Source organism: Styela clava, chromosome 4 (genome assembly GCF_964204865.1).
Source record: "Styela clava chromosome 4, kaStyClav1.hap1.2, whole genome shotgun sequence".
NCBI lineage: Eukaryota > Metazoa > Chordata > Ascidiacea > Stolidobranchia > Styelidae > Styela > Styela clava.
This window is the reverse complement of record NC_135253.1, coordinates 24882758-24905337: the sequence shown is the minus strand read 5'-3', so window position 1 is coordinate 24905337 and position 22580 is coordinate 24882758. Positions and strand designations below refer to the sequence as shown.

The following is a 22580-nucleotide window of genomic DNA, read 5'->3' as shown; positions in this document are numbered from 1 at the left end:
ATACTTTTGGGGGAAATGCACCACAAAAGCTTGCAGTTGTATTTTTTTGTAAACCAGATTGTAGTGTTTTACGGTAGGCGAGTTCAGTACGATTTATTCTTTTGTGCGATGTGTATTTCGGGTAAGATAGCGGCTAGAAATATGGGTGTAGAAATATGTAATTCGTCTGCGGGTAGGATTGGTTTATAAATGATCACGTATCACGATGGGGATCAGCAAATAAAGACAACAAACGATTAAGTGAGAAACTTATTACCACGACTCGCCATGCATGCAGTGTAACTTGGATTTTGTCTGGCTTATCAGCCATGCTCTGGACCTGTTACCGATTTATTACATATATTCGGAACTATGAATATCAAGTGTCTTTGTCGGATCCAAAATAGACGACGACATATCACCAAACAATACACCAGTCTAGCAAGTTACAACCAATTAGCAAATATATTTTGCTATAGTATTATGATTTCCCACCTATGAACTATATGTGGACACATGGTATTACCGGGCCACAACCAGGACTGGAAATTAGGATAAAGTGAACAAATCTAATTGTGAATCCAGCTACGACCGCTTTCATGAAAAAAAGTAAATTTATATTAAACAGGATTTTAATAGAAATAGGATTTCCATATTTATCCCGGGGCTAAGATATTCCATCAACTTTTGCTGTCTCTGAATTGTTGCATACTTATTTCTTTTCCATCGAATCAGAGCCTCAGTGATCGTTATCGGTCTTGCAAACGGACCAAGACAATATTAGTCGAATTTACTCAGTGTAAATATTGTTTTTTGAGTCTCTTTCTTCATAACATGGCCAAATCATACGACGAACCACGGCCCTCTCGTCCACTTCAGTCCATTTCGGGTATGGGTTTAATTTCGTTTGCTTCAGATGCATTGGGATTGACGCGCAGTTTAATCAAAGGTGTGGTGACAAACATATTCCCAACGCCGTCCACGAGGCGCAAAACGTCGATCATACTATTTTACCATGAAAAGTGTCTGTCTTAGTGCAACAATGACGGATGCCGAGAAAAAAATTTATAATCGGTCTATATGGACGGACATTAGTAGGAAACGTCAGAATCTTATGATCGAGCCATAGTCACTTTGGATCGAGCGCAACTACGAGGGGAAGCACCGAAAAAGAGACCAAAATATCTTTTGGGTTGGCAACAAAGATGTTTTTTCTCTGAATCCCAGCCAAGGGCTTATGAAACGATTTGATTAGATTGAATCACTTTCAGACTTTAGGTTCAGAAGTTCCGGGGTACGGTGCTGCTGTACTGACGTAACTTAAGTTTTATCGCCTTTATGCTGATTATGGAGTCGAAAATAAACTTATCTAATACCAGTACCTGAATACGATGTAACAAATCATATATACAGATTAATAGAAAATTAAATTTTACCGTACTGCCGTAGCCTATGTCTTATCTGAATACCGTAGTTAGGCTACCCGGAACGCTGGACGGACAACTCGACTATCAGACAACTCACCAGAGACAACTCGACAACAGAGAGGTCTGGTGAGTTGTCCTCTTTTCGCATTTTCTACAGCGACATTTTGAGCCTATCGGAATGTAACTTCTGAAAGAAATAAAAATAGAAAGAAATAGAATTAATGCTAGTTGCTCATCAAGTCTGCGAGTGCTGTCGAGTGTATAAATTTGGAATAAATTTGAATCATAATAAATTTGAGCGGAACACACAGGAAAAATTAAATATTTAACCAATATAGAAATTAGTGCGAGAGCTGGCTAACCCAACGATGGGGTACCATACAGAAAAGAAAATTTCGTGTATTACCCATCATCCTTTACAGCGTACTAAATTTAAATGATTTTATCGGAAAATACAGAAATAGATCTGTGCAAAATTACATGATGATAATGTGTACATACATTGCGGCGATGTAGCTCATGTTCACTAATTGAATAATTAGGTACTGAATTATGTGATAGAGGATTGCTATGCTGTTGTAGGGTGTTCAGGTGTTAGATGTAACTGCTGTTTAGTTAAGGTTTTCTTCATCTAGTAAGTTCATTTGAAACAAATAACTGGTATTTCCATGACCTACATAGAATGGTAACCTGACGGGCCATAGTCCACCATCTGATTACACTATCTTTTTGCCTTTCTCTTCTTCCAGGATAAATACGAATATTCTATTCGTAAACATGTAAAACAGCTTAGGCTACCGGTATGTCTTATGATATTTTATCTGTTATATTATACCATACAGATACGACATGTAAAACAGCTTAGGCTATGTCTTATGATATTTTATCTGTTATATTATACCATACAGATACGACATGTAAAACAGCTTAGGCTATGTCTTATGATATTTTATCTGTTATATTATACCATACAGATACGGATATAATGTAAACAGGCTTGGCAACAACATCATATTTCTCTCCGACTCATCCGGTTTATTACTTCAATTTCACATTTAAACATCAGTACTCCATCGTCGAAAGCATTATGTGGGTAAAGTTGTTAACATTTGTTGCTGGAGCTGTTATTGCAACTGTCATCACATTATGGGTCAACAGTAAGTTGCTGAACTATTTATTTAAGAAAATTGCTTAAAGTAAGGTCATGCACACTCGAAGTAACGAGAACAATCTCTGAGTGAAGGTATGGAGACCACTGAAATGCCAAGAGCTACTATGACTACAAGGAATTAAAGCTTATAATACTGTAATTTAGTGAATATCGATCTAAGCATATTGAGTTCTTTATAATTCAGTTTAGGCATAGAATTTTTCATACCATATTTTTTTATGTATAATAAGCACTTTCATGGCTGACTTTCACTTCCAAAATTAGAGGGTGCCTATTTGTGTGGGAAAATATCCAAAGATATTAATATTTATCATATATATCTGTCTCCTTTGTGACAATTTCATGTGGCAAAGTCTGCTAGAACTTGGACATGCTCTTTACCGTAGAAGTTGAAAATATATAGATGCTTAGATAGATAAACAGAATTTTTAAAGTAAGTTTGAAGTTTTCGAAGTGTTTGACTGTTAGATGTTTATTTCAAATTCTAAATCAGGAGTGGGTCCTGTGCACAGTTTGTAAATCACAGGCCATACCTGTATGAAATCAAAAATGAGTTTTGAATTTTTACTAAAAGCAAGAAAAGGGTATGATATACTAATTCTGATATATATTGGAATATTTGATTTCGTTTAAACATTTTTCATATTTTATTCAGGCAAAGAAGAGAAAAACCAACACGAGCACAAAACTGGAAATGGTTATGGCGGCCTCCCACCTCTGGATGGATCTGTAGTAAAATTAACAGGTAGATATTTATATTGTTGAAGTTTGGTGGTTGAAATCGCCAAGTGGTAAAAAGGGGGTTAAAATTAAATAGTCAGAACATTTTGTTTATACAACGTATATTCACATTGTTCACTTCGAGACCTGTACAAACGGCCACTGATAGCTAAGGATATGTTGGTATTCTTGGAAAAACTGGAACTTTGCCGGTTGGACATTTGATTCTAAACAGAGCAGAGCTCTATAGTCTGGACAAAAATTTTACTCCAATTCTGATGGAGGAAACTTTTGACCTTAGTGTAAATGGTTAGGCCCCACCCCGGTCAAATTTTGCTATTTTAAAATGCAAGCCTTGAAGTTTGACAAATAATCCCAGCATTTTCTTTGTACACTATGTGGGATGGCAAGATTTTGTCGTATCAAATATATTAAAAATAGTTTTACATTGATTTCCAAAATATGACAAACCGGCAATATCGTATCCAAATAAATCGAAACATTTTAGGTAATAGAACAATAATCAATTGGAATATTCAGATTCAGATATTTATTTTAGTCATGCAAGAATCAAATTTAAAGCCAAAGAAAAATATCGTAAATTGAAAATAGAGAAACATTGTTTCACAGCAGTTGAAGTGCAGTGAGCGACACCAAATGCTGTATTATAGCAGCAAATAAAGCAATCTGATGAAAAAATTATCTCTAAATTACATAATCATGGAATAAAACATTATATTCGAATTGAATACAGCCATTATGGTTCATCCAAAATTAGATAGCTTATTAGCGACATCTGGTGATTTATATACACATCAAAATAATGTCGAGTTATATGACCAAGCACTGATAAAACTGAAGAAACATGCCAAGCAATGAGGTATTCTACTTGCCCTGGACATTTGTAGTACAAACCAGCAGCTAATACCCATGTTTTACTTCCAGATACTTCTGATGAAGCCTTTGCCTGCGCAATTTGTCTTGAGAATGCCAAGAACACTGTATTTCAACCCTGTGGACATATATGCAGTTGCCAGACTTGTGCTCTCAAACTCAATGACTGCCCAATATGTAGAAGAAGAATACAGCAAATGAGCAGGGTATATCTGGCATGAACTTAACATTTCCCTGTTGCTGTACTAGATTTCAATCCTGTGGACTTATATGTAGTTGCCAGATTTGTGCGCTTAAACTTCCTTCAACTACTGCTCAATATGTACCCAAAGAATTCAACAAATGTGCAATGGCACAAACTAACTATTCACTGTATATATACCCTATTTGCTGGTGGCAGGTGGTGAATGCATATGGTTTTATTAGTTCAAATTCTGGCTATGATATTTTATTAACAGAATTCTTCAATGTGAACTGAAATTTAAGAAAAAGAGATTTGGGGCATATGCAAAGCTTTCTTAATATACAGGGTGTCCATATAGTCCCTTTATCATTTTAATTTTATTATGAAGTCAGTTCTCAACCAGGTTTGTTGTTTTTTAAATCAGTATTTGTTTAAGTATTTTTACTTCATTTAATACATCTGTTAGGGCTAAAACAAAATATGGTATCAATTGAATCCCTTTTGCAATTTTTAAAAAAATTTCAAGACTTCATGGACACCCTATACCAGGGGTAGGAAACCCCCTGACGCTTTGGCACGCGAGCCCATTTATTCGGCACGCCAGTGAGGCTTTAAAAACGAGATCATTCTCCATCAGATAAAAAGTTTCAAAACTCTGAATTATCTGATGAACCTAGGTGTTCATTTATTCATTATCGTTTGTTAACAATCTGTTATTTATTTAAACTCTTTTTGTCCTTTTACGACACATGTCTACAAAGAAATATATTATGACGTAACACTTTAATGAGCTCTGAAGAGTGCGCTATTCAGTTGGCTACATCCGCATGTAATATAGCTTGACTGTGCCACTCTTTTTCTTCATTTCTGCTTTGTTTATGAAGTTGTATAGCTCATGCTAGTTAGAGATAATTGCTGACTTACTGGTATTAATTGATTTTGGAAGAAATATGCGCGATTGGGATGCCATTTCCGAAAAAATTTTGTGACTTTGTAACTGCATTACTCTTCATGTCTTCACCTACATATGCTCGTGAATCTCTGTTCTCAGTTAGGAACTTCAATATGTCTCGTAACATGAGTAGCCTGAAAGATGGAGCCAGTAGTTTGTGAATTTCTTTAAATTGCAAATTATAAATCCAATATAAAATCTCTATTAGCGCTAATGCAGCAGCAGAAGTCTCACTGATATAAAATTGTTTTTTCTATTTGTCGGACTAATATTTTCGCGAATAGTGAATCTGTCCGGACATGTTTAAAGGTTTATTATTGTGTATTTTTGCGTTGAAAGTAGCAAAGTATTGTTTTTAATTTTGGTCGGCATACGGAAGAATTTTGTCGTTTAATTTAGCCGATTTTGGCACGCGAGCCAAAAAATGGTTGCCCACCCCTGCCCTAAACTATATTGATTTCGCCTTGCTTGTTAATTTTTTGTAGACAATTTTGACTTCTATTATCACCATTGAGAGTGTGAAATACTGGCATTGAGCATCTCGAAAACATGTTTGGGTTGACTTTCGGTAAAAGTCTGCTTTAGTCCTAGAAGCAAGATTCTAAACCAAATTTTGATTGTTGATCGTTTTTTTGTCATAAGCAACGTTTTCGTTTCATCACGTATCTATCTATATCGTTTGTATCTATTTATATTTTTTCAATTTTCTCATTAAAATAAATTATATTTCATTGTGTTTATAGTAAATTCTTTCCAATCTTTTCTCGCATTTTACTTCATCTTTATTGGTAATCAGTAATCATTAAAAAAAAAATTTTTCAAGAAAAATTTTAAGCAAGGTGCACGCAGCACTGAACAAAGCTATCGGCAACCAATGAGATGCAAACTTGCACTGGAAATATTTAAAATTAAGGTTGCGCACTATATGAGGAAACTAAAACCAAGTTTATTTCTAACCCTGTTATCATGGTCTAGTTCATTTTTTCCTAGTGAGTTCCACGCGCAGCACCTCACCCATAGTTCATTCAGTAATATGGTTGAGTTGTAGTTTTTTGGTATTGGTGTAACCTTGCCTTGCACCAAGCCTTGTTCAAAGCAAAAGTGTTGAAATCTTGTGAATATGGTCTCATGAGCATCCCAGATGTATTTATCCTTTTTTCTGTATATACCAAAATTTATATTTTTGTCTGTACTTATTCACCATTTATAGTTTTTTTACGTAGAATTATTTGCTCTGGTGTTCTTGCAACTTTCAATTCACTCATCTTCACTCGTCATGCCCTTGACTAATAAAGAGTAATTTATAGAAGTATCAAGCGACATCTGTTGTAATGAAAGCAGTGTCTTGATTCATCCTTGAGTCAAACAGGTCAGGACAGCAGAGTATCTGGGTATGAACCAATTTTACAAAACCTAGGTTCTTGGGAAATACAGTAACTATTATCATGGGAATTTCTTTATCGAACCCAATATTAGCAATCCTGAGTCAAGTCACGTTTATTTTTTCCAACCAGTAAAAACGCTAGTGCTTCCTTGTCCGTCGCTGAACCCCGATCCGTGAGTCACAGGTTTTACGAGTCTAGCCAATCTCTTTGTTAAGTGATGAGGGAAGTCACACTGTGGATTAGTTGGACACGAGTCATTTCTTTTCGAGTAAGTGATTGCGCGAATGGGACCTCCTGGAGTATGCGCACCAAGATGGCGCACAACCTGAACTCAGGTTGTGTACCAGGACAGGGGTCAGGTTATGCGACATCTTGGTGCGCATACTTCAGTAGTGCCCGTGAATGAGTTTTAAAATTTTGATAAATAAAGTCTTTAATGCCAGAAGGTAATTCATTCCAAATTTTTACTCAATTTTCCCCCCTTTGATTAACATCTGAGAACAAAAAAAACCTTGGGTTGATGATCGGGTGTGATAGCTGTGTATATAATACTGTGCCGTGAAATAATTATCGAGCGCTCTCGGTAATAATTTGAGGAGTATCGATACATTACTTTTGCAACTTTAAAGAAACACAACTCTTCAAGTATTTTTAGTTTGGCAAATAAAGCAGTACAACTACCGTGTTTCCCCAAAAATAAGACACTGTCTTATTTCAATTTTTCTCAAAAATGACACTAGGAATTATTTGGGGGGGTGTCTTTTATTTTCATTTATCAAAAGCTACATTACAAAGTAGAGAATCACGAGATTTTTAAGTATACAATATATTTTAAGTATACGATATTCATATAAAAACGTGCAGGAGAGATTTCTTGCCATCGACTAGGTCAGGGGTCGGGAACCTTTTTGGTCAAGAGAGCCATAAAAGGTACATATTTTCAACTACATTTCCGTTCGAGTCATATAGCAATTTTTCACTTAATTAGGCCTGAAATTTTTACTCAAAAGTCAACACATAGGATGTCAATATACACTTACTGGACTTCGCTGCGGGCCTTGAACGGCTGCTCACATGCAGCACAAGTTGAAATCTACGATACTCATCACCCTTCTTTTGTTTCGGCATCTCCGTAGTATTTTTATAACTAGCTTTTCTAGTCCGATCTGAATATGACAGATACTGTAACTAGTGCATACAAACGGACGAAAAGATTTATTATATTGCTCCGCGACTCTGATCGCTTTGTAATGTCACAAAATAAGTTCCAGAACCTCCTAGTTTTGTCACAATGTCAGTCTGGTAATTCTTTTAGATAACATAGACGCTGGGCGCGCGTTCTCAAACGTATTGGCAAATTTTCTGCCAAATTTGGCTATAAGATAGTTTGAAATCTTGTAACAATAGTAAGCTTAGTCTTAGAACACTAGATTTTTCTGGGAGCCATATGCCACCCCAAAAAGAGCCATATATGGCTCGCGAGCCATGGGTTCCCGGTCCCTGGTCTAGGTCTTATTTGAAAGGGAGGACTTATATTAAAATATTTTTAAAAATTCAGGCTAGGTCTTATTTTCGGAGAAAAACACGGTAGTACGAGATGAAGAATCAGATAATATTCTTACAGTTTCATTTTGTAAAAATTTTATTTTTTTTTTACAATTTGCTATTAACCGAGTGCCTCATGCCACCAAACCATACTGAATATGAGAAAGAGGGCAAACTATATCATACTTAAAACTCGAGTGAGAAGGAGTTTACAAACTTCACTCGAAATTCCTACAGTATCTTCTTAACAAATACGTTTATCCCAGTTTGGGTTTCATCAATATATTTGCCTAGGTACAGTAGTTATGAAATTCTACTCTTTCAAGAAGGTGATTGTCACTTGTGACTTGAAATTCTAAAGATTCCTCACTTTCTGTCATCTGATTTAAATGAGTAAAAAATCCTTTTATTAGGAGTAGAGTTATGGAAAACAAAATCATTGAATCTGTTGCATTTTGTGTTTGGTTGGTGATACATTATTGCAGATTACGGTATGCCAATGTATTGATGCAGTGGCGTAGCATCCACCCCCGCAACCCCCGCGGGGGCCCAAGCGGTTAGAATTTAGAAATTTAAGCCGCAAAACCAAACGCTGCATTGCAAAACCAGTAATGCACATCTTATAACGTTGATGTTATCTCTGCTCGAATCGTTTTGTTACGTAACTATGCCAGGGAGTCGTCGATTTTCGGCGTCTTGTGGTTTGATCGCCTCGGCAAAATTACGAAGGCTGTCAGAATGATGTCGAAAGCAAAACCTCTCAGTGGCACACAGAAACGCAGAAAAAGGGCAGAAGAGGAAGCACGTATGAAAAAAATTAAAGTAATCAGGATAAATGGCAGATTTTAGGTTACCATTGCCTTTCAATAGAGACATGTTGCGCTTTTTGACGAAATAAAAAAAGCGTTGTTTTAGCTTATGTCCGAGAGTTTCCAGAGTCATTTCCACGAAATATTTTTGCGGGGGGGGGGGGGGGCACGAGAGTCTTGCTACGCCACTGTATTGATGTAATGTTGTGGCTATGCGAGATGCACCTGCTTTGTTTTCAGCAGGGATACACAACACTGGGTGCACAAGAACAGTTTAGTATAACTAATTCTTGACTGTATTTATAATAAATCCTAATAACTTGTGTTTATATGAAAATATAGACGCTAATAAATTTGTCCAACACCATTTAGTGTGTATGTTAGATATATCGATGACGATGACACTCAAAACTGGGTTTGAGGTCAAACCAAGTTTTACATGACGCCGTCCAACAAATTGCGAATTCTGAGTTGCGAAATGAACATCTGGATTGATATTTTCTACACATAATATGTCACGCAGAAATAGGAAGAACACGCCCAACCAGTCTTTGAACTCGGAACAGCAGGGATGAGGTCCGCACTCCCTGCTAACATGATTTGGGATGATGATATGGAACCACATCTATCGACTATGATTTCATCACTTACAATTACTGTACATGGACCATTGGATGGCATGTCAAGCTTTGGTCAATAACGTGCCTGTTTTGTTTTTGATTGATACCGGTGCGGGTGTTTTGCTCATTGATATCGCTGTTTAATCGACGTTGCAGAAAAATTTGGACATTTCAGAATTGCATCCTTTACGAGTACCACTCCGTACTAGGGATGGGCCGGGATTCGGATCCGGACTCGGATTCGAGTCGAATCCAGGCATTTTTTGGACTCGGATTCGATTTCAATTCCACGTCGTTTTTACCGAGTCTATAATCAATTCTGTTTTTACTAATTTACGCATATGTTTGTACTTTTATTCCTATAAATCTCACTACCTACCTTAACTAGTTGAAATTCAAGGTTAGATATTCAACAATATCACTCGTGTGTATTATAAACACTCCTAATAAAAACGACGACAGATAGCCAGATAATATAACGCAAGATAAAAACTATTGATAGCTTATAACAATGATGCGCCAGTCACCGTCAAACTATCTATTTGGTATACATGTGGTCCACAATAAAATATGTGTTAGCGCAATATTTTTGAGTTTTCGATTTGCCTAAATAAATAGGAAACATGCGCAGGATCAACCCAAGGGTGAATCTCATCAATGCCTTTTTTAAATCGAGTTTATCACATGCAATTCTTTCTCTAAAAAAGGGAGCAATGAAAGCATGGATCGTTTTAGAACGTTGACATGAACAACTAAATTGCAAGCATTATATTGACGACGAGTGGCATCTCTCTACCATTTGCACACGTGACATGGTAAATTTAAGGTTAGAAATATCTGAAATTATGGGAAAGCATTGTAATCAAAAGCTTTTTATTTTTCTATTTGACATGTAAGAATTTCTAAATAGCCCAGAATTGACGCACGGTGGTGGGCTGGAAATCCAGTTCACAGCCAAGGCGCACATTGACCCACGTTTACGTTTGTATTATGGCAGCCAAAAAAGAAGAAAAAAATATTTTTAAATTGATTCAACAGCTATCTGCGGAACCATTAGGCAAAAAATATGAGTTACGACGTATGCTTGTGAGCGCACGATGCTGTAGTATGGTCAAAAACTTGTTTTTCTACTTTTACATTGTGACGTCACGGACTCGGAGGATTCGATTCGAGTCCTTGACCTATTACTGTACTCGGATTCGTCGAATCTCTGTATAGCCGGACTCGTCCCATCCCTACTCCGTACTGTCAGTGGCGAGTCATTAGTGTCTCATGGTGCACTTGATGTCAACCTGGCGATTAAAAGCTGGTCTGTAGAGCAGCACCGTTGTTTTCGTTGATCTAGGACAGCGTTTCCCAAACTGTGTTCCACGAGCGCCTTCGAAGATTTCCGTGGAAAAAGAATCAAAAATACGTCCAAAATAGTCGCCATGACGATCTATGGAACGTGCAGTGGTCGCCCAACTGACCTTTCGATATCGCGGTCACCGTCGGCCTAAAGTGGACTAATTAGGGTGGGGTAGTGGAATTTTCGATAACCGTCGCTAATCCTCCTCCACCTTTGCCTGGTTTTACCTTGAAATGCTAAAAAAATTTCTCATTTTTGCTAAACTCTATTTAGTAGATAAATAAACTGCTGCAAGTACCTCTATCTTCATTAGACGTAACATTAGAGGCAAACACTAAGTTAGGGAAAGTAAACGACATAGAATGGTAAAATGAATGAATTGGTTTATATACACAGCATTTAGATAAATAAACAATAAAACATTTATATTAAATGCAATATGCAAAATATTCAATCATTTTTTAGGTATGTTTAACAAAAAAGACAATCTGCATATTTTGAAGACTTTGTGGAAATTTTTTGTTTTGACTACTGCTTCTTTCTTCTGGGGGCACTGTGGCGCTGTCGGTTTGTCTTCTGGGTGTGGCCGGTGGGCGTGTGCGGTGGATTGGCAGGGTGCAGTTGTCCGAGTGTGGTTGATTTCGATTGAATTTTTGGTATGTAGTGTCTGAGGGAGTGCCTCTGGTCTCCGGTGGGTGATCGGGTGGGTGATGTTTGTTTGTGGTTTTGTGACTGTTGGATTTGGGTTGGTTGGATGTTTTTGTCTGGACAGTGGGCTGATGTTGTTGTGTGAGTGCAGTGCCGTCACAGTTTATTTAGGCTTGTGTTTTCGGTTGTTGTCCTGTAATTAGGTATTATCAGTACTCTTCAAATATTGGACACATGTTTATAGTCTTTTAAAATGCCTGTGATAAGTTATTTTTCAGCCTATTTTGCAAATTGTAGTAGCTAGTTTTGTGTTCCGTATTCTAGGGGTCATGTGGCTTTTATTGAAAGTGTCTTCGATTTCAGGGGCCGTCAGTGTTTTTATGGTGTATATTGCTATAGCATCCTATCATAACCTCAAGATGTGCAAAATCAAAAAAAACGGGTCAAAACATTAGTGATGGGGCAGTAACATGAAAAAGAGCTGTCTCCATTTTAAAATGGTCCTATTGATTTATTATGTCTATGACTATATTGTTTTTTATTTTTGTAATCCTTATTGGCCATAGTTATATTATAATAGTGCACAAATAATTTAAAATTCAAATCTTTTTCTCAAACCTGGCATAAGTCCCTATTTAGTATGGATTTGTAAAAAAAAATGGCCCTCTATTCTATACAAACAAACTCATAAAAGATCATATAACGAAGACTTATAACAATGAATTCAAAATCATTTGTTTTGAAGGTAAATTGTTATCGTTTAAGTCAGGCCCAAGCTTCAGTTATTGAAGAATTCGCAAAAACTAATATTTCGCCAACATAAGTCTTGCAATAACCCTCGTATTTCACATCCAAAATTTAAGGTATACATGATCAGAAGGAACTATTTGTGCGTCAGATTAGCCGCAGGAGAATCTTAGTTGCTGATACCGACTGACGGAAGCAATTGAACTATTTGGTAAAAATCCCTGGAGTTGTGCTGTCTGTACCCGGGCTCATTCGACTAGCAAAAACGGGGTGGAGTTGAGTTGTTAAACGAAATGACCACTAATAACCTGGAAACAATTCAGAACCGACATCACCGATCTACTATTGTATAGATGTACTTTGACGTAATTAATTCGGTTCCGGTTTAATGAACATTACTCAATATTTGTTTTTGCTTATTGTTTGCTCTTCGTAAAATCAACACCGCCGAATATTAACAAGTTTACACACCGGGCGTTACAATACACATAAAATTCAACTTTGCCAACGTGTGCAAGGTGTTAAAGCGTATCTGAAGTCGTGAGGCCCGTTTATTATAGCCTCGCCCTACGCTACAGAAGTCGAACAGTTTTAGTCACACTTTGGATTTACAAAGCTGGAACGTTGAGAAAGTTATTGCGAACCGGTGACATGGCTGAGGGCGGACAACAAAACCAACAGCAAATTGTTTATAACATTATTATTAATAGCTTGCAGTACCAATGTGAAAACGTTCAGTAAGTTGTTACTTGATTGAGTTCCTGCTTAAATTATGAGTTTGTATATTACTTTCTGATACCATATTTTCGAACGGGAAATCGGTGACATGGGTTAACGCCTGTCTTCCTTCAACCTATATTATGACAGTACTGCGTCGACCGAAAATGGTCTTGGGTCGCTAGTTTCTTTCACAGAAACTTAGAAGAAATAAGTCTAATTTTTCTTAAATTCCACTATATATTTATATTTGGTCTTGAAGTGTTGCTCAATAGTAATTACATGTTTGGAAAGTATCATTGCGTAAGAACTTTGTGATTTATAGGGAAATAAATGTTATATATAGATTTACAAAATTTATTTTGTAAAAAATTTGGGTGAATTGAAAAAAGGTTTGGGAACCACTGTATTATAAGCTGTTATTTTTTACTTTACATTTATCACACTCGAGATTCCAAATATCTACTGCAGCTACTGCTAATAATGCATGGCCAAAATATTACGTGTAAATCGAGCACGCTTGGTATCTGGGTCGATGTGAAAACTGTTACAGCTATTTCCTAGATAATATAGGTAGTTACGCTTAATTTCTAGAAAAAAGCTCGAACTCTCATAATCACAACCGATCGGATGATCACAGTCAGCGAGATGTGGCCAGTTTGTCTCCCTTTATGTATGTTGTTATATTTTATCCAGAACAAAGACAACTGAGATTGTTACAGAGGATATCGGACAGATTATAATTTCACAGGAAGCCGAACAACAGGATGCTCAAAATGTCGGGCAACAACAGGCAGCTGACAACGTTCCACCAGAGAATATCGCTGAAGTTGTCGAAGCCTTGAATTTGTCGCCAAGTAATCCAGGGGATCATCAAAGTGGCGCAATTAAAAAGAAAGGTTGGTTATGGTATGTGCAGCTAGTTGGGGAAGGAGAATCACGTTATAATAAGAAAAATGCATTTTATCATTGCAATAAATAACACACCCCGGCAACGAAATGATAGGCAGAAAGAACTAGGTTAATTTATAATTCACATTTATGGCCATCGAGTAGACTTACCGTTTAGGGTGTGTGGTTGTGGTAGTCCCATTTTCCCACAAAATGAATTGATTCTAGAACATACAGTATGTTTTATCAGAAATTCATATTTTAGGTGATGTCAGAGTCCAAGAAATTACGAATAAATCTACAAGAGACGAATTGGTCCAACAAAATCGAGGTCTGCCACCGCCTCCCATTAGAAGTGGGCCGCCACCGCCTTCCAATAGAAGTGGACCGCCACCGCCTTCCAATAGAAGGGGGCCGCCACTGCCTTCCAATAGAAGGGGGCCGCCACTGCCTTCCAATAGAATGGGGCTGCCCCTGCCTTCCAATAGAAGGGGACCGCCACCGCCTTCCAATAGAAGTGGACCGCCACCGCCTTCCAATAGAAGGGGGCCGCCACTGCCTTCCAATAGAATGGGGCCGCCACCACCTTCCAATAGAAGGGGGCCGCCACCGCCTTCCAATAGAAGGGGGCCGCCACCGCCTTCTAATAGAAGGGGGCCGCCACCGCCTCCCAATATGAGTGGGCCGCCACCACCTTCCAATAGAAGAGGGCCGCCACCGCCTCCCATCAGAAGTGGGCCGCCACCACCTTCCAATAGAAGGGGGCCGCCACCGCCTTCCAATAGAAGGGGGCCGCCACCGCCTTCCAATAGAAGTGGGCCGCCACCGCCTCCCATTAGAAGTGGGCCGCCACCGACTTCCAATAGAAGTGGGCCGCCACCGCCTCCCATTAGAAGTGGGCCGCCACCGCCTTCCATAAGGAGGGGGCCGCCACCGCCTTCCAATAGAAGAGGGCCGCCACGGCCTCTCAGTAGAAGTGTGTCGTCACTGCCTTCTAGAACAAGTGGGCCGTCACCGCCTCTCAATAGAAGTGGGCCGCCACCGCCTCCCAATATAAGTGGGCTGCCACCGCCTCTCAATAGAAGTGGGCCGCCATCACCTCCCAATATATGTATGTCGCCACCGCCTCCGAGGAGGAGTATGCCACCACCAGCTTTCAGTAGAAGTGGGCCGCCAACGCCTCTCAGTAGAAGTGGGCCGCAACCACCCCGAAACACTGCAGCAGGTGGAAATAACCCTCTGAAGATGTCAAGGCTGCGAAGTAAGTGAAAATACTAACAACTATGTGAACATTGCGTGTTATACATCCCGGGTTCAAATCCTATGCCCTCCGCGTCGCCAAGAGAATAATAAGTTGAGTATTCGACGCCAAACCGGAAAGATTCCATCTTTCCAAAATTAGTGAGTTGCTAATTACAGTTACTATATCGCAGTGTATGCCCTAAACATTGAGTAATGAAGTGCTATCATTAGCAACATTTGCTTCGCATTTTTATTATTTTTTTTTTCTTCCATATGATGTTGATAATTCAGCAAAGTTACCTTCATTTTTCAGTTATCATGTTCGTTTACGAGAATTGTAACAGTTTTGTGATTGACATTTAACGACTTAAATCCGAGAATACTAAGACGAAGTTAATGAAGCAACTACAGAATTACATCGCATTTTTTTTCTAACGTATTCCTCAGTGTGTTTGTGTCGCTTCTCGAAGTAATTCCCTGTACTTTTAACATGCGCAATGGTGCGGGTAGGGGGTCGGGTCACGTGTGCCATACCTATAAATGAGCTTGTCTATGCTTTTAGTCCTTAGAAATATTTGACAAAGAGTGTGAGATACCATATATGAAATGCTTATCATATTAGCAAATTATGCGTTTGCGATTAGTTATAAAGCATATTTCATTTTCAGAAAAATCTTTCGAGCTAATCGACGAGTCTAAATATGAAGAGGCAGTCTCGATCTTAGAAGAACTGTCAACCCTGCAAAACCATCAGGATTTCGATACAATACTTATGATGATCGAGTGTTTTATACATCTTGGCAAAGAAAACAAGGCAGAAAAGGCTATTGGCAAACTCAGAAATATTTTGATGACGTCATCGGTAACCAGTGCGGAAGACGTCGGAGCCTTCGCCATGGACTTGATTTCGAACTCCGCTCACATTCGCGCTATAATTTTGCTTCGAGCAGCAAGTGATATTTATAAGGCTACACTGTTAAAAAAATTAGTAAATATACTAATTTTTCTAGTAAATTTTTACTAATTTTTCGAGTATTTTATTGAAATCACGTGACTTGCTTAGCTAAGCCAATCAGGGTGCTTGTTTGTTAATAGTTTACTAATGAATAGTAATTTCACTGATCAGTTAGTAATTAATATAACAGAAAAATAGTAAAAAGATTTGTATACTTGGAAAAAGTAGTAATTTCACTGATCAGTTAGTAATTAATATAACAGAAAAATAGTAAAAAGATTTGTATACTTGGAAAAAGTAAAAAAAATCTAAGTTCCTCTAATTTACGAGTAACTATTCTTTCCAATGAACGAATTTATCTACCTACGCATGCGATATAGTCACGAAGCAAATTTAAATACTTTAAAATTTCATCTAAATTTTGCTCTGGGTATCAAATTAATTTGAATTAATTTTATTCTAGAATTATTTTGGTTCATCACCCAAAAATTCTGATTGTTTTGCTATTGCATTAGACAAGATAAGATATTGTTTTATATCTTATTTTTCCGGAAGTAAGCGGACCTATTTGTCCAAATATTCATCCGCAAAAACTCCACGGGGCAGGTTGCGTGCGCAGCATTTTTGATTTCGAGTTTCCTTGTGCCGCGCATCTCGGCTGGGACGCTAAGCTGTTTGGGAGCTCAGCATCGGTTGCGTGCGTATGAAAACTGAATGCGGTACGCATGTTAAGTATGCAATAGCTTGAGTCTGAGTTTGATGATTGTGTTAGCAACGGTCTGTACGGTAGGTGCGGATTTACCACGGGTAGTGGTCTGATTATTGAGGTACCGGTACTGGTACTTTTTGCAGAGAACAAAGTTTCCTATATTTTAATCCTTCTCTTTACCGTCACAGGTCATTTGGTACCGGTAATGTGCCAATTATGACATCACTCAAATGTCACGTGCCTGTAGCCCGCGCTTTTTCTGGTTTAGGAATTAGGACTCGGTAAGCGAGGCTCTTTGTCGTTAGTGGATGTTTATTTTAGGCGGTTGGTTTTTGTAGATGTTTATTTTAGGCGGTTGGTTTTTGTAGCTTTTCATGCGTTAATTGAGCATGTTTGTGTTACAGTAGTAGACTTGTAGTTGGTAGACCAAAATATTCTTTAAATACCGTGTACATCAGCATCTAATGGTACCGTACCTGTATACAGCGACATGCTTACACACTGCGTTAGTTTCGCCGTGTTACCGGCACCAGTATCTATCGACGACCAAGAGTAAAAATCTGAATTGGCTATTTCAGTATTTGTTTCGGAATAGATGTAACTTACCGGTAGCCTATGGTGATGTGATACGTTCAAACGTTACAAGTCGGTGGCAACAATAGGTACGGTACCGGTAACAGACAGATGAATTCAATTATAGCTACAAAGTCTACAAGGCGGCCATCTTGGTCGGAACGTATTTGGCGCTTTACACTGTATTATATACATATCCTAATACTGTTAGGACATTTTATTTCTTCTTCTTTTATTTTATTTCTTCTGTGATTTCAATAAATGTTTTAGTTCTCGCTGGCACTGCTGAAGATTTTAGTAATGGCTAATATAAATTTGAATGAACTGTCTAAAATTGGTTTGAATAACCAAGCAATACAAGACCTGGATGTGAAATTAAGAGACCTTGGCGTCGAAGATTCTTCTGATCTCTTGCTTATTAAAGAGGAAGACCTCTATGGTGTGGTGTCTGTCATATTGGCCCGGAAAATTGTTGCATACTGGAAAGATAGTCTATGTCTGGATATTTCATCCGATGCAACTGAACTATTCAGCGATTCCTCTTCATCTTGCAATGCAGAAAACTTTGTGATATCTTGGAAAGACTTTCCCACTGACATAATTGAAATGTGCAAAAATGGCACAGTTGTTCCATCAGCCAGAAGAAGTGAGTTTGTTCGCATTCTTGTGGACTCTGTCCTGAAGTGGTCGGGCAGTTCCAAGCCGTCAAGGGCAGAATTGTCGACTATTGCTAAAAGGGTCATACGTAGATATCCAAAGTCTTTCCAAGATACAAGTGGACCTGAAGGTGAAGTCATTGGGTCTGGCTATTCCTACCTGACCCAACAAATGGTTTGGCGTATTGACAACTTGCGGAAGTCCACATCAAAGAAGAGAAGCCAACAGCCTAAGGTGGAAGAACAAGTAGATGTTGACAGATATGGCTGTGTGCTTTGGGGTCCTGAAACAGATAATGAAGGGGAACTTGAACAACTTAGAATGTGGCTCAAGCATGAGTACACATTATCAAAGTCTGATCAGGATTTGGGAAAAGTGGAAGAATATATGAAACAGACCTTCCCTCTTCAACGAAAGCATATAAATCAAAATCAAAGCATCAGTGGGATCAAGGAGTTATGGCCACACTTGTTCGATGGAATCTGTTTAATGCGCCATTATGAAACATTGGTTGGTAAAACAGAAGCTAAAAAGAATATTTTAAAAAAACTTGAAGACAATTCCATATGCATTTACAAGTAAGTTGCACAAATATCTGATACTTTGCAAGATAATTTTCATTCGAATGCTATGCCTTGCAGAGTTTTTGTTGAAAGCCTTCTTGTGCCCATTATTTATTGCTTCCTATAAGAGGTTATAACTTATCTGAGGTTAGGCTATACTTAAATATTCTGAAGTTCTTCTATTCTTTATTTTACTTCATAATCAAGTACCCTAGTTATTGTGCACCTGTTCTTGCAGGCTGGTACCACATGCGACATAGTGTGCTCTAGAGGTTGTCTGTTTCCATGTCTGTGTAATAATTGCTTGACAATAATTGCCCTTTCTTTTCCAAGCAGGCTGTAATTTAATGTTACTTTCATCTCTCTTCAGTCTTGCAATAGGAACAAATTATGTAACTAATCGCAAGGTCGATGAGCCAACCTCTATGAAATTACCAGTACTTAGTGTCATTCAATCAGAAAGTGGATCACTTACTCAGGCATTATTATTTAGGACATTGAAATGTTCAACCAATAAGAAAATTTCTGAATTTATAAGTTCTTCAAAATCGGAATCAAAGAATCTGAAAACTGAATTACCAAAATCGACTGGGGTGGTCACGTTGATCGCCTATTATTTCGGAGAGGACCTAAACCAAATATTTAAGTGTTTCCAGGTATGTTCTATGCTTTTTTTGAAAGTTTTCGCATCAAGAGTAATGTAACTTGTGCACAACACTGTTCCTATAAAGTTTTGTGAGCCGACTGCAAATTAATTGGAAACTAACTGCATGATAGTGGTTAACGGAATTTTTTTGCATATTTATTCACTACTTTGCCTATTTTCAGAAAGAAACCACTTTTCCCCAGATATTAGAAGATATTCCAAAATCTCCATTTATTGCTTGCATAGGTAAGTGTTAAGAGGTGAGCGATGTAATTGTGAATATCAGGAACAATTTCGAAATATGATATGATAGCTGTTTTCCTGTGATTAATTCTGCAACTTTTTCAAAGGCCATTTTGTGTCGCCATATACTTCTCAGTTGTGATTATTATAAAATGATATCACCAGCTTCTGTCATGCTACCTGCTTTAACTGTTGCGTCACAGTATGCATTGCTTGAAATATGAAATATAATATTTCTGAAAGAACGTAATGCTTATCATAAGCCTCATCAATATAATAAGTTCTCCCTTCGTTCTATCAGTGTTACGCTCGCTATCAACGGTGAGTGAAAATAAGTACAAATCCATGTCTGCTATATTAAATATATAGCCAAAGCCAATTTTGAGATGATCGTACTATTATACAATTAATAATTGTGTAATTGCATATTATAAAAAAATCACTAATCGTCCACCTCTAGTAAGTGTATTTGTTATTAGTTGGCTTTAGAAGTTGAGATAATAAGATTAATCAACCTGTCAAGTGACTTTCACTTTATTCATAAGCCTATAGATTCGAAGCTAAAGTTTACAATCTTGTGTTTCAGGTAACACGGTAGCGACTGCTGAGACTTTTTACGTCATCGCTGAACGAGAAGTGGTGTGTTCCTGTAGATCGTTTTTTGAAGCGGTGGCTTTTCAGTTTGCTTCGTTCTATGTTTTCAACATAGAATATCCAAAGAAGGCCTTGCTGACGTTTGATTTTATTCAGAGGTAAGAAAAAATGTGCTAGTCTACAGTGCTGATATAATTCTTGCTGTTGGCACAATGTACACGTTGTTGATGAATTACCTGTTACTTCTGTCATGTAGTGTTATTTGATGACATACAATACAAAAAATGGGTTGTGAAAATGAAATATGTGACTGGACTTGCACAAACTCGTGGTGTCCATACCCTGGGGACTGGGCCACGAGTAGGGCTGGGAATAATTTAATTAGTTAAACAGTTTTTAGGTGTTTAATAATAGTCATGATTTATTTTAACCATTCATCGGTACGGTACCGATTAATGGTTAAAATAAATCATGACTGACTGGCGGTACCACACATGTTTACATGTTTCCTCCTAATCTAATATGTTTTACATTCATATGTGAAAAATGAACTCACAACAATCCTATTTTAGTGAACTTCAATTTAAAACGATGTCACTGTGCTCTCCATTTTGTAGCAGGAAATTTTTGATATATTTGCAAAAAATCATTACTAATGACAGAAATTAATACAATATTTTTCAATTGCTGCATTTGCAATCGAATGTCAACGAGCGGATGAGCCTATTGCGATTTGCGACAACTGGGGGCTAGGAGGATCTGTAGCTATCTGGTTTGGCAATTGCATTCCTGGCCCACTGACAGTTTTTTGTTTATCCCTTGGCAAGGCACGATACATTATAAATACCTGACATTTTTACTATTTTTGTCCAGTGTTTGTGTTTTTACTATTTTGGTGGTGAGATAACAGGACGTTTTCCAAATTTCATATGTGAAACCTATTCGCCATTTAAGTTCTGCCTTTTTTCAGGTTCTTCGGTGACATAAACCCCAGCGGCACTAAGTCGAAAAAAAGTAAAGGCAAAGACGTTAATGCAAAAGTAATCGGCCTTGCAAGAAGAGTGAATCTATCACAGGCGTTATATGTGCCGTTGTTAGAAATTGATGTGTAAACTTTGGTGGTGTTACTGCTAGGGTTGCCACTTCCGGATACATTTTTTTTCGAATCGAATTTTTCCGAATCTGATTCCATTAAGCTTTTTTTTATTTTTTTTCATTGCATGCCTATTTTTGCTCAAAGTCACAAAAAAGCTCAAATCTAGAAGAGAAAACTTGAAAATGGAATATGCTAGATAGCAGGGATGACAAAGTTTTTTCAGTGAATAAGCCACACTTATTTCCACCAGGTTAAAAAATATGTGAGTTATCTGTGAGTCTTACAATACTGGGTTATTATTGTGTGTAGCTTTACACATACAATGTACTTGTATCAGTACTGAGGCAATTTGATGAAATTTCTTTCGAAACTGTTTTTTACAAGCCTTAAAGGCATTCAGTGTGTATTTATGCTAAAAATATTAATTGTAATAAAATGATTTTCGTTTCCAGAATCTCGTTTTTTTTATTTTAACTGTAATATTCTGTGTGTTTACTGTTGTGTCGTGCCAGTAGATCTTTGCTACTCTCGTAGTGGTTCGGTCATCGCGAGTGAGAAATTACCATCATGCTAGTATTGTATGGTACTACTGTCGGGTAAGGTAGCTGCCATCGAGATAGTAATTTTATTTACTATTTTAAGGTAAAAAATATTACTACTGGTGGGTAGGTTTACTGCCGTCAAAAAAGTAGTATTTTTTACAGTTTTATAGTAATTTTTGCTACCATCAATCTCTGTAAATTTACTGAAAATACTGTTCATAATACTACTGCTAGGGCTCGTAATTTTTTTTACATGGGGCCAGTACTTTTGCTGCCATTTTTTTTTAGTAAATTTGGGAAAATTTTTTTAACAGTGTAGCGCAACATCACCCGATGACGTTATACATTGGATTGAAATTTGTATTCATGACATCCATCAAGCCACAAATCAAATGATAGAAGCCGGTGGTCGATCTAAAATTATAGGAGAAGACTACGGCATAAAATACATGATAGAAATGCTTGAAGATTCACACACAATAGAAAACGCTGATCCAGTGCAAAAAACATTGAGTCAGGCTTGGTGCGCGCGTTGCATAGGGCCCACCTATGTCATGGCAAGTGAAAATGAGAAAGGTATAAAAATATTTACCGACGGACTTGGAGTTCTTGAGCAACAGTTCGGTTCAAACGCTTCAGAATATAAAATCTACGGTTCATTGTTGTGCAGTATTGGTGGAGCGTATTATAAGCTGCGGAAATATCCAGAGGCAGAACTTTATT

At 37.7% G+C, this 22580-nt stretch overlaps 2 protein-coding genes across 3 annotated transcripts; both read left to right on the top strand.

Moving 5' to 3' along the window:
• Positions 1-1390: 1390 nt before the first annotated feature.
• On the top strand, positions 1391-6647 carry LOC120326822 (uncharacterized). Of its 2 annotated transcripts, XM_078111883.1 has the most exons (4): positions 1391-1532; positions 2381-2563; positions 3233-3322; positions 4243-6647. In XM_078111883.1, exons 2-4 carry the CDS (start codon positions 2494-2496, stop codon positions 4410-4412), a joined length of 330 nt encoding a protein of 109 aa, XP_077968009.1. In that variant the 5' UTR covers positions 1391-1532; positions 2381-2493; the 3' UTR covers positions 4413-6647. The 2 variants fall into 2 exon arrangements, with proteins under 2 accessions (XP_077968009.1, XP_039249104.2); XM_039393170.2 differs by lacking the exon at positions 1391-1532 and having other exon boundaries at positions 2319-2563.
• Positions 6648-17756: 11109 nt separating this feature from the next.
• On the top strand, positions 17757-22056 carry LOC120348386 (sterile alpha motif domain-containing protein 3-like). The gene is made up of 5 exons (XM_039418499.2): positions 17757-18751; positions 19230-19392; positions 19565-19628; positions 20212-20377; positions 21190-22056. The coding sequence occupies exons 1-5, from the start codon at positions 17817-17819 to the stop codon at positions 21329-21331; spliced, it is 1470 nt and encodes a 489-aa protein (XP_039274433.1). The 5' UTR covers positions 17757-17816; the 3' UTR covers positions 21332-22056.
• Positions 22057-22580: the final 524 nt, after the last annotated feature.